The following is a 13,634-nucleotide window of genomic DNA, read 5'->3' as shown; positions in this document are numbered from 1 at the left end:
TTATTACTGATTGATCTGGTTTTGTTGTTGCTTATTTCTTCTGACAGTGGATTTTTTTAAATTTTTTTTTTTTTTAAGGAGGATGAGGAAACCTGTTAATTTTACCCCACATTAGTCTAAAAGCTTGTCAAGGTTCCCCAATGTGTGAGGGAGATAATATAGAAGTACTTAGTTGTAGAAAGCATATGCAGAACAGATGGGTCATGATGCATTTTTTAATTAGGTTAGAAATACAAGGGTAATCTTCTAATGCCAGCTTGTGATCTGTCAGACTTTAAAGAATAGCAGAAGATGTGAGAGAAATTAGGAAAGGGAACTAAGGACAGGCGCTTGCATTGTTCCTACTGTTTTCTGAAAAGCAGTTCCCTTGAGGTGCTTGCAATTTATAAGGTGTGGATTAAATGATAGTCTAAGAAATCTTGGAAGATAGCTTTGTTTCACATTATTTGGCAGTTCATCTTTTATTTTCATCAGATTTATTTTTTGCTTATTTACTTTAAAATTGAACGAAGAGGATACTGATTGTTGTAATTCAAAGACAGCTTAGTGTGTATGATCCGAAGGTGAGCAATGCATTTTCAAAAGGAATGTGAAAGGGAAAGATGCATATCAAAGTGAAGAAGGGAGGCCACTCCACACATAGACAAGACAGGAATGGAAATGGAAACAAAGACAGTAGGATAGAGTAATCCAAAATAAATTCATTGCATGCTGAAGTTGAGGAGTTTTTGTGACTGGAAAGACAAGTACAGTTTAATTCATAAAGCAAATGAGAGTAAGAATAGAGAATTAAAAAAGGTACTTGGCAAAATCCCAAGGATTTACGCAGGAATATTTATCTGAAACTTGCTGAAGGAAGAGGAGGATAAAGAAATAAGCAATATAAAGTCCAGACAGGAGGGAGGTGCAATAGAAAAAGATGAGAGAGAGACAAACAAGCATAGTGAGCATCTTAGCTATGAGTATAAAAAAGAAGCTCCAGGATTTGACATTGAAATGCATTGGGAGCAGCAAGTTATCTGGGTGTATATGTATGTGTGCACAGGCAAAAGTTAGCTAAGGATTTAGTGGTAGGAGGTTGAGTGGTCAGAAAGGATTTAAATGTAGCCTTATCAAAGGCAAGATAAGAAGATACAGGAAATGATCATGGCATCGTCCTTGGCTATCAGGTCATAACTGTTTGCAAAATTCAGTGAGAAAGGAATTGTTCCTTCTTCACTCACTAGCTCCAGGTACAAAAAGCCTCTTAGAAAATATCCGTAACTAGGGATGTAATGATCCCATGGAGTTTTATGGATCCCGAGACTTGGGGCTGTGACGGTAGATTACTCTGCACTTCTGCTATGGGCAAAGTGGGTCTTCCCCTTGCCTTCACTAAAGCATTGCTCTGATCCAGATGGCTGCTCTTCCTTTTTGGGAAGGAAACCAACTTAACTCTTCCTGCATATCCTGCAGTGCTAACTGAAAATGCTAGTAGCAAAACTTTACTGGTGGCAGACCACATCATGTCAAGGGAGAGTGAAGTAATTTAGAAGACATTTACCATAAAAAAATTAATGAGATTATTGATGTTATAACTCAAAGAAAGGCCTTCTAAATTGAGTCATATACCAATGAATCCTGCATTTAGAAGATCAGTACACATACTGTAAGGAAATACTTTTTGTTTTCTTACTGTGGGACTAACTTGGTTAAAAAATGAAAGCCATTTGAAGTAAGAAAAAAATTATTACAGTCTCTATCACTCTATGAGATGTTCAACATCTTTGATTCTTATTTAGTCTTGCTAATTTAATTATGGTATTTGTTTCACTAGGTTGACACTTGATAGGCATCCATGTTTTTAATTTTGCTATATGTTTGTGCCTGTTTCAGTAAAGATGATTTTAACTGCTTTTTCCCTTCTGAGCTGTGCAACTAAATCATAGTCAAAGGAACAGAAAATATTCTGCGTTGAATCAATATTGCTTTTACTAAATGATACCTCTGGCTCTTCCCTTAGTTCTGCTTTAGTGCTACGTCACTGAAACACAGTAAAAAAGCCTAACCGTAACCCCCTTTTTTTTTCTTTTTTATTTTTTTTTTCTGTACTGTTAAAAGTATGTGTTAAAGGCGTATACATGGTCACTGTCATATCAAATTTGTGCCAAACTTATTTTTCACTCTAAGCTTTGTACAATTTGGTTTGTTTTATAAATAAATTTGGAGGAATTAAGTATTACAGAGGAGCTTCCAGTAAACCAAAATAGTTTGGGGGGGGGGAGGGGGAGGGGAAGAGACCAATATAGCCAGTTTTATGAACAGAGAAAATTTACATGCCCAAATTAATACATATTAATTGCATTCAAATACAATTTGAAAGTGAGAAGTGAATGGAATGTCCTCAAATGATCAGATACTGAAGAGCTTCTAAGTATTGAGTGGTTTCTCTCAATTATTTATTCATGTTGATTATACTTTAGCAGCCTCTACCTGTACATAATTATAATCTGATTTTAAAATTCACTCTCATCAATGCACATTCTTTCTGATAGAAACTGTACATTTTACTGTTTTTTTTTTTTAATACAATGAACTATTGTGCAATCTAAAAATTGTCATGAGCAAATAAAATTAAAAACTGCCTGATTTTTCATAGTATCAGGTTGTTGTATTTCTTTCTCAGGCACGTTAAATTTGTAACAAATTTTTTTTTAGTTCCAACTTTTTCGATTTTACATTTTATTTACTTAATATTAAGAATTAAAGTATATTTTATCTAATTTCAGTAATGGATTTAGCTTTTCCTCCACCATTCAGAAGACAACTTTGCTTCCAAAAATTAAAATTGTCAATGAGGACAATTCTCTGAATTTCTAAAAGTTTCATTAATTTCTTAAAGTTTCAAAGATGTAGCAGCTGTGGTACAGTATTAACATCAGTACTTTTCTGAAGTTACCGTAGAAGGTGTGGGTTTTTTTGTTTTTTTTTTTTGTGTTTTTTTTTTTTTTTTTGTGGTGGTTTATGAATGTTTTACATGGAACTTCTTATCTTCAGTACACTTGGCAAAATGTAACTAGATTAATATGTCTTAAAATTAACCTCTTGCATTTTGGTTTATAATTATACATAGATGAAAATTAGCATCCATTTTAGTCTTTGCACGTCTTGTCATTAAGAAGAAAAAATAAAAAAGGCAAAAAACAATAGGAGCTGACTGACATGACATGTGCAAAAAATACAGGAGTCCACTTCCTTACACAGAAAGAAGAGAGATCTGTGAATTGCCTATTGGATAGTTATTTCAAGTACTGAATTGGGTGTGCACAAGCTTTCCCATTATTGTGGAGAACATTTTATGCAAAATCACCCAAATAGATGCCACTATGACTGTAAAGCTGGCCTAAAGTCTGAATAAATGTAGAATTTCTTCCCCTTACTTCTGTGTGGTCATAATGTAAGTGATTGCACTGTGACATAGGTTGATACATTGTACCAAGGCTTTCATCTGAAGTTGGAAATGGGATTTAAAGCTCCTATCAAGAGGTGAAATGATACAGGAAAAAACACTCAAGATATTTTCAACTCTGTTGCAATTGCAGAATCCTGGAAATATTCCACGAAGGCTTCTTCTGTGGGAAGTTTCATATTAATATACTCACAGAAACAAATAATTTCAGAAAACATTAATATGCAGACAATTTTTGCCCTCTCCCACTCATTCTATGACTATTCAAAGAATAATTCCAGTAGTACCATTTCAAATGCATTAGAAGCATTTCAAATGAACCATAAATAAATGAGAATAATAAATACATGAAATAAACTTCTGACAAAAATAGTTATTTAAACAGCAGTAAATTCTCTTGAATTGACGTGACAAGGGTTTTGTTCATTTTTCAGCTGTGGTAAAAGTGTCATTTGAAGTGTTGGCTTCAGTGTCAGTTGCAAAAAAGGTTCAGGAATGCTGGGAACACCTTGTCAAAATTTTGCCCCATATGTGTAAAATTGAATTTTGTTACTTCTCTTGTAGTCACTCTTGCTCAATGAACTAGTTTATGCCCATGATACCTGTATAATGGGGCTTTATAGCTACCAGCATTGAAATGCTGTAATAGTAAACAGAACAAGTAAATAGAGGTAATGTGAAACTGAAATGAAGAATAAGAGAGGAAGAAAATTAACAGAATGTGTAGTCCATGCCTGAAAAATCAAGTAAGGTTCTGTTTTTACTGCAGATTAGGCAAACTAAGCCCACTGTCATTTCTCTGGATGCGATTTTTGTATTACATTGCAGCAAAAAGCACACAGTTGCAGCAAACGATAACTTGATATAAATGTTGACATGAAGAAAACTGTTAGTCTCTCAAATCTTGGTTGTGTAGCCCAGGCATTGCTTGTAGCATTTAGTTTATTACATAAAAAGATGTCAGGGCAAAGGGGAATTACAATCTTTGATAGATTATCAGCAGGATATCCCTACGTTAAGTAAAATAAAATTGGTGCTATGAGTTTTTCTTTCCAAAACACAAGAAGTCATGGCTACAAGTGGATTTTTTTTTTCTTCAATTTTTGTGTAGTTAATTAAAGATGCTCTTTCAAAGCGCACATAAATATTGCGTGTAGAGTTACATCATTAGTGTAATTTTTATCCAGTTATGTTAAATCTTTCCTGTCATTGTTAGTATAATGTTATTCCATTGATTTTTAGTGTAGTTTCTCCTGGTTTTTAGCAGTATAAATTCATGAAATCACACTTACAATGAAGCATGCTTACGTGGAAGAGTAGTGAAAGAGTTTCTAACAGTCTGTTGCCTCCTTCAAAGATAAAACCTTTGCTGACCTAAGGGGTTGAAATTCCATAGGAATTTCCATCTGATTTTAGTTTAAAACAGGGAATATATTATTAGCCCTGGAGACCCCAGCACACTATTGTCTGGAGCTCTAACATGTGTAGCACTTCTGGTTTTGGAAAACTTGTACTAAAGAGGAGTTACAAATTGGATTCCTTTCTGCAGCAGGCTGATTGATAAAGTCTAGTGGGCATATTTTTCTCTCAGCTCAAATGTGAGCTACTGATGAAAACAAAAAATCCAAACTGAAAAAATATCACCAAAATTTAATTTGGCAAATTTAAAATCTTGTATAATCCATCCTGTGAGTATAAATAATCATTTCTTTATCCTTAGTGACATGCCTTTCTGACAAAAGCATCATTTAAAATACAAAGGAAAGGATGTTGTGTTTGTCTTTGAAATGGATAACTTGGAAATTGAAAGAGAGAGATGATCTCTGAAATGAAGGATGCTTTAGGGATATGACTAGCAGAAAAAGTGGCTCTGGTATTAGGTAAACAAAAGTCCCAAATCAGGATTGTGGTCCACTCTGCTAAGTGTTTTGCAAACAAGATGAAGATGTATTATGCATTAGCTAATTTGTCAGATCTTGTAGGTTTTTTGTAAAGGACAATGGTACAAAAGTACAGACGTTAACTGCAACCCTAGCTGACCTTATCTCACAGTCGTGACAAGTACCAAATAACTGTGGAAGTGAAGATAATGAAACGCTCAATCCTAGTTATAAATCTGTGCAATTCTGTTAGCTTCAGGGAATTTCTGCAACTTTTTACAGCAACCTAACCTGGAATTAAGCATCCAAGCCTTTGTGTTGGTGCAGGTCATTCATTCTGCTTCTGCTGTACTTCCTGTGATTTCTGTTGATCGGGTGCATAATGACTCTGTGTGTAGCCTACCTTATTTTGATAAAATCATTTTCTGTCAATAATGCCATACAGAAAACAATCTTTTTGGGTTCTCAGATTGCATCCACTCTTTTTGTAGCTAAAGCCATATTTGTAAAGTATGAGGCACTGTCTTCTGTCCTATGTGTTAACATTTGGCTTCTCTTCCCTTCTACCTGCTTTTGTAAATCAATTTTATTTGAACCGGAACAGAAATGTTTCATAACTTCAATGTCTTTGCAAATAGCTTTTTAAAAACCAATTTAATCTAATTTTTTATGGCACGGAAGCTTCTTAAAATATAAAGCTATTGTACATCAAAGAGAATTTTGCTGTATACATTCATGCATCTAAAGACAGAAGAGGGCATGCTGTATTTAACTTGTTTGACCTGTAATGTATACAAGGAATGGAAAATTTGGCTGCATGTGTAATGACCTGGTAGTCCAGGTAATTTCCTTTATGCCTTAAATTAGGTAACTGACGTTCATAATGCATAGAATCTTGCTTGTTGAGCAGTCTAGCATTATATTTGCAGAGCTACGGCTATACTAACTGGTATTGCATTCACATTCAGTGATTTATTTGATCTGGGAAGCCAAAGAATTTCTTCTTTCCTAAAAGGATGTTTTCTAGGGTTCCAAATGATCAAATGAACTACATTCTAGTTTTGCATTTTATTACAATTGTGATGAATACATGATCATTTGCAATATATGTGTGTGTATATATATGTATATATGGTGGGACATTATATATATATAGTATATACATCAGCATATATTGGGACATGACTTTCATTTTAGTCTGTGACTTCAACATTGTTCTGTGGCTTCACCAACCTATTTTAGAAAGCTCACAAATAAATCACTAATCATAGTTGTGGAAGTTATCTCCTTCCTTACATAAAAGTGTATCTATAAAGTACCAGTTTGTATAGAGTATGCTTTGGACCTGTCCCACTGTTAAATAAAGCATAATATTATAAGCTAGAATTTGCAATGGCTGCCTGACACACACAGAGGTATTTCAATTAACCTGCATGCAGAAATTAACCCTTAGAGTACTGCTTCAAATTCCTCAATTTATTTTGTTATTTAATTTTACCAGTGGGCTATGCTGCTTTTCTACTCAGCTCATAGTACTGTACATAAAGTACGTTAAATAGCCATACACAAAAAGAGAAGTAAGAAAAAGGAAAAAAACAAACCCAAACCAAAACCAACTTCTTATAAACAAGTGATTCTACGAGACTAAGTACCCCAGGTTGCTAATGGGTAATGTATTCCTAAGCAACTACTTTTTTTTTTTTTTTAAGGTTTTATATTATGACATGAATTAAAAATGTAATGTTTCACTATAGCTGTGTGTTTGTTAGATTTGTTCCTAAAGTATCATAGGTATGTCTCTTATAGAAAGAAGTCAGTTCTTTAAGGGTTAATGTGGGGTTAAGGAATCCTGAGGTATTCTCCTGCTTGTCCTTTCTCTAAAGGTGTCTGCATGTTAATTCTCAGATATTACCTGAACAGGTGAATATAAAGATTGTATGAATGACTAACTGAGTGAATGAAATAATTCATTTGAAATGCTTGCGTGTATCTTGTAAATGACTGGAAAACAGAAATGTGATTTTTGAATCAAAGTCTTTAATGAAATGCATAAAAATCTCACTAGAGTAGAAACTCACATACTGACAATTTACTCTGATTTCTTTTTCTTTCAAATAGCCCAATAGAATCCTGCCAGAATTTCTACAAAGATTTCACATTACAGATCGACATGGCTTTCAATGTGTTCTTCCTACTCTACTTCGGCTTGCGTGTAAGTAGTGTGTCTTACCACGAGTCAAGGAGGGAATATAGCTAGTAGATAGGGAGAGTCTTTCAATATAGCCTGACTTTACAATGGCTGGACAAAATTAAGCTAATTTCTAAAATGTATGCGCAAAGCATTTCATTGAGAAAATTTGGGTAATAATAATAAGCATCTAAGATCACTAAGGACACAAATAGTTTATAAGCAAAGCCATCTGTTCCAGAATATTCTTCACTTGTGGTAGAAAGTTCAGTGCTGGTCAGTGATGTAGAATCTAGTTTCAGTGTTCTTAATGGACACTGAAATGGAGTGATAACTACCTCAGCAAGACTAGTGAATATTTGATCCATTCCTCTGCTGCTAGATATGTCTTTGGCAATCAAGGGTTGAGATAACATCTGGTAGAGATGCTGTATTCAGTTTTATGCACATCCACTTTGCCAGACTGCTAATGAATACTTTGCAGAAGCTGTAAATACTAGGCGACATGCTGAAATGTATATCCTTATTGCTTTCTGAAAACCCAGTAATGCTGTTTGAGGATCTAAAATTTGGGATGTCTGAAACAGGTAGGCGCTCTTAAAAGTCTGGGTGAGTAATGCTTGCAATTCAAGCTGTTGAGGTTTTTTGTTTGTTTGTTTACTTTTTGGGTTTTTTTTTGTTTTTTTTAAATACACTTTGAAAACTAACTCTGCTTGTTGTTAATAGGAAAATCAGGGGGAAAAAAAAGGCCTCAAACAAAACAGAGCTGCAAGGAAAACCTCATGTGAGCAGAAAGCCTGACACATTGGTCTTGAAATTTGATACAAGTATTGCCTTGTGATCTTCCTTTGTCCATTTTGCTCCCGAATCACAGGAGCTCCTATGTCACAATGATAGTTGAATTCCTCCTATTTCACTTCCAATCAACTTTTTCTGATGATCCAGTAAGGAATTTTGTTGCAAACTTAGGTTATTTCATTACCCGGTCTAGATGCAGGGTCTACCCTTTAGCTAAATACATAAATTCCTTCAGCATTTACACTACTGTGTATGCATTCTAAGCTGTATCTTAAAAAACATACAGTGTAATAGCCCCTAATTCTTAAAGAGTTAGGGGGGGCTTTTGTAGATGTCCACCAGGCTTGCAATATAGGTTAACTTTTTGACATATCAGATTTAATGCATGGTACTTGTGAACTTCCAAGAACACTTTTTTTAGAAAGAAAAACTGTGTTAGTGATAAGGTTGTATGTGCTTACCAAAATTAAAACTATGTGTTGGGCACTTGTGCTTAAAGCAGTAACTTAGGCTACATTATCAAGCAGCAGAGCACAATAAGAGAGAATATACTGAGAGTTGATGCTAATACTTTGATATCCACACTGTGTGTTTTTTTGGAAGTGAAAGTCAGTCCTGTAGTCGTGCTACTGTAGTCAACAATCTGGTCCTGTTGACTGAACGCACTTTAGCAGTTACAGTATGTGAGATGCACTGCTAGAACTTATTTTCAGTTTTAGTTTCAACTGAAACAAATCTTTGTGTTATCTAAAACTGCTTTATCATGCAAACTGAAGGGTGGTGAGTGGGGATAAGGATTCACTTCAGATTAGTACCCCTTAACTCAGTTAAAATGTTAATATAGGTGTAACGTCAGTTCTCCAAGAAGTCCTGCTGAACTAAACAGGAGTTCCTGAGGAAAAGGTGATACTTGATTGTGTGGATGTAAGAATTGGATTGATAATGAATTTGTTACTTGTGTAAGAAGCATCTCATACCTTTAGCTATTTTTTTTTTTTTTCTAATAAATATCTTCTGTGAGGACTCACCGGCAAATTAAAGTATTTGAAGAAATATTTTAAAATCTTAGCCTTCTCCATCTGTTCTCCCTGAAATGATGTTGCAACTCAAAATCATATAAATATTACCATATCTTCAGTTCTAGAAGATAGTTGTGTTCAAACACACATATATCTATTTTAAAATCTTTGTTGGCTAGTATCCAACTATGTGAGAACTCAGAAGTGAAGCCTGCAAACTGCTGATGAAGACTAAGCCCAAATTGTATGAGTTAGCACACAATCAAGCAATAGGGTCTCACAGAGATATGGCAAGTATGGAAGTAATCCTTCTTTGGAAGTGACAGAATTATGCTAGTGCTTCTAGACGAATGTGGTATCTCATCAAGCATGGTAGGATTGCTTCTGTAATGAAATGGGCTTTTATTAGTTGCTAATTACCTAAATGAATGACTGTTTAAATACTTCCACAGAAAAGTATGAATGGCCTTTAAAGTCAACAGACTTTGTTTTCATTGTTGAATAACACACTTCAACCTTTTGGAAAGCCTAAAGGTTGTGTCCTGATAAAATGCTGATTAAAACATATATTGCAGGTTATGAAAATATTGATCTGACATCTTAAAAAGATTTTTCATTCCAAATATTCTGACTACTTTTAAATTCAACAGAAGGGAATTGAAAGCTTCTGCTGAAACTGTGTATTTTTATTCAGTTTTCATGCATTGATATTGAGTAATACGGACTAACAAAATGTCAATTTATTTTTGATTTTGAGTCTTCTCTGAGGCGCATGCTGCTCATGTTGTCTGTTGTCTTTTTTAAGTATAATTTCAACATTCTTCACATCAGTAGAGTCCCCTTTCCAATATTTTATCTGGGATTCCAGCAAAGTTGGAAGTTCCACCATAGACATTTTCTGTTAAAGATTTAAAGTTATTCTAAACCCGGGAGATTAAGTAGAGGAAATAGTTAGAGAATGTCAGTATTTGCTTTGGAAGAAAGACGATGGATATTGTCTGGAAGAAAGGTGATGGATATTGTCCGTAATTCAAAAAATACAAACACAAAATTTTGAAATATGTTAGTCCAACTTTAAGACTTACATGAGTAAAACTGCTCCATTAAATATCTTCATGATGCACTAAAATTTTATATTTATTTGTATGTTTATATTTCATATTTGTATAAATCGTATGCTTTAATTATTAATTGAATGTGAATAGTAGTTTGACCTTATTAAAGTAAACAGATGAATAGGCAAGTTCAAACTATGATGTCCTTGGCATCTAAGTTTGCTAGATTCCCTAAACTGGATTCTTAGACAGGAAAGAGAAATGACCTGTTGCAGTCCTGAATTATGCCTTGTAGGAGTCATACTGGTGATTGGATAGGATGATAATGGGACTCTGTAAACTATCATGTATTGTGAAACCTATGAACACCAAATACACGATGACACTACTACCAACACTTTTGGTGTGCTAGAGCAAAGGTGATACACTTTGAAATATTTTACACTTACCTACACTTTTCTAATATTACTGACACATTGTTAATAAATGTGGAGAAAATGGTTTTTAGCACAGATATTACAATTCCTCATATAAATGATCTCTTTGGTTAGACCTTTCATTTCATTCTAAATGTGGTTATCAAGCAATGCACAATACAGACTTCTTTCCAGTGAGACGTGTGGTTTTGTCTAGAATGATCTGAAACATCAGTTACTTCTCCATTAACTTTGGAGTTTAATATTTTAGAATGGAAAATATTGCACATACTTGCAACCACCATGAGCATAATCTGATCTTTCATTCCCTCCCTCTTTTTTTTTTTTTTTTTGTCTCCCTCAGTTCATAGCAGCCAATGACAAGCTGTGGTTTTGGCTAGAAGTTAACTCGGTAGTAGATTTCTTCACGGTCCCTCCAGTGTTTGTGTCAGTATATTTAAACAGAAGTTGGCTTGGTAAGTAAAATAGTTTTTCCTTTTAATAGCTGTTATAAAAATACTTAAACTTTGCACATTTTGATGGAGAATTTCTTCATTTTTGTGGCATTGGATAAGCAGAAGAATGCTACCAAAATTGTTTTTGCAGTGAATTTGCCATCTCAGCAGACAAGTGGGTTATGTCAGAAAAAACACTTACTAAGTCCATTTTGTTCTTGATTGTGTTGGTTTTAATTAATATAATCTTCTACTTTAAGTGGAGGTAAGCTCCAGCTTTGGAAGTACCGTGTAACATGAGGCCATTCTTATAAAATGTTGAATTTGATGTAATTGTTTCAGTTTACAACCTGAACAGGTGACCCAGGCCATTCATTCACTGAACTGGATTGCCATGAATCATTGTCAGCAATGAAATCAACAAATTTTCTTCACATTTTGAGCCAATATAGCTAAATTTAAAATCCACTGAAACAACAGATTTGGAAGATTTCTTTAGACACTTACTGGGATTAACATTTATGTAGGACTGCTAGGAATGCATTAGAAAAAAAATATGCCACGTGTAAAAGGGAATACAAAATCAAGCAGAGCAGACAAATCAATCAAAGAACACTCATAAGATGGCATATGAAGTTTCTTGTACAAATTGTGTATTCACTCTAGTTAAGTAAAATGAAGGTCAAATTTGGGAGTTTCTATTCAGGGAAAACTTCCTAAAAATGGCATACTTTGTGAACCGTGCCTTTAGACAACATATGAAACCTCACAATTTGACATTCCGGTTATCCAGAAATGCATGCACTCATCCCTGAAAACTGAAGAGATTGATCATCTTAAGTGTTTCACATGGACAGGAAAATAAAACAGGATCTTTTATAGCATTGTAATATTTTCAACTTGATAGAGAAGTGCAAAGATGCAAAAATTATTGATGAATTACTGTTGTATGAAAAGAGATTAATAAGTGTATAACCACGTTAGAGTTCATACTATATACATCAGTGACTGTTAGTATGCCAAAGAAGAAAGCAGAAAAACAGCCAGAAAAGATCACTACAAATTGTCATATGATTACTGTCTTCATCACATATTTCTGTTGTGTATGTAAAATGAAGTAATGCTTTTTGAAAGAGAAAATATACAGTTCTACATTATGATAGGAAATCAAATAAAAAAGAAGGTATGTAAGTAAAAACCAAGCTTATGCTTAAAAGAAAATTGCTTTCACTAGCTATAACTCAATCCCAGATTCTTTGCATTATGTGAATTAACGGGATGTATTTTCACACTTGAATGTGACATATCAGAGTTTCCCAGAATTTTGAGACTGAAATCTTTGGAGATGAAGGATATCCAAGAGCAAAAACTAGAATCACAGGATCCATACAAAAGGAGTATGACATGAGAAAATGGCAAAACTGCAAAATTTGGGAAATGAGGCAGAGAGATAATTGAGATGAATACCCTTTGTGAAAGTTACTGCATAATTGACTGACTCATTGTGACACAGCAATCTAAGTAACAGTACCAAGAGGAATAATGAGTTTGCCCACTTAGCAGTTTCTGCTGGATAGTTTTTACAAGATTTATGTCATTTTGCCGTCAGAGCTAGGCATTGTATTTATATTTATTCATAGGGTTGAAAGGATTTCCACCTCTCTTAATTACACCAATGTCACTTTTTATTGGTCTCTTGTTTATAGTCCTGCTTTACCTGTTTTATCATAGAATCCTCCTGAGACATTTATCACCTGCTAAGGAACAGAGTTTTGGTTTGTTTGTTTGTTTTTTTTTAATGTAGTCATGTGTCAGGTTTGCACCTGTCTCCATTGTGTTTATTCCAAAGGGGTTTTCACGTTAGGAAAATCATCCTTATTGAAATAATTCACTTATTCAAAAATGTGAATTATTGGCATCGCTGACATAGCTGCAATCAGCAAATTATTATTTTGAGATGCTTTGCTGAAAGAGTTTTTAAGCAAATACACTAAAGTGTATTAATGAAGACTGTCTATTCCTTTACACCTTTCAAAGAGATGGCAAAATTTACTCTGCCTGTGGAATTAAAATACTTCGGACACCCTTGTAGGTAATATGGTGGCAGGACTGTGAGTGTGAGTGCAGGCGAAGGGAGGGTGTTTGGACTATATTATTTACAGTTTCAGGTTAGATGCCTACTTTTCCTTTTATCTAATTTTGGTAATTGAGAGAGATATCCTTGTGTGGAGGGTGACTCAGAACACACAAGTTCTGGTTTCTGCACCAAGTGTCCATGTGGAGGCAGGAATTGCTGGGAGGGTAGATTTCTAGAAAGGCAAGTAAATAGGGAGCCCTTAATGTTAGGCAACATGAAAATCATTTAACAGGTTTGG

At 34.4% G+C, this 13,634-nt stretch overlaps 1 protein-coding gene across 1 annotated transcript in view; it reads left to right on the top strand.

Annotated features, from left to right (window-relative positions):
• The window catches only part of KCNMA1 (potassium calcium-activated channel subfamily M alpha 1), a 494,552-nt gene that overhangs the window by 287,657 nt on the left and 193,261 nt on the right, over positions 1 to 13,634 (top strand). The window contains exons 6-7 of the mRNA XM_075757828.1: positions 7,447 to 7,540; positions 11,169 to 11,280. Of these exons, the coding sequence (XP_075613943.1) occupies positions 7,447 to 7,540; positions 11,169 to 11,280 (206 nt within the window). The remainder of the gene's footprint in view (positions 1 to 7,446; positions 7,541 to 11,168; positions 11,281 to 13,634) is intronic.

The sequence above is a fragment of the Balearica regulorum genome, chromosome 7 (genome assembly GCF_011004875.1).
Source record: "Balearica regulorum gibbericeps isolate bBalReg1 chromosome 7, bBalReg1.pri, whole genome shotgun sequence".
Lineage (NCBI taxonomy): Eukaryota > Metazoa > Chordata > Aves > Gruiformes > Gruidae > Balearica > Balearica regulorum.
This window is presented reverse-complemented; position numbering and strand designations above follow the sequence as displayed.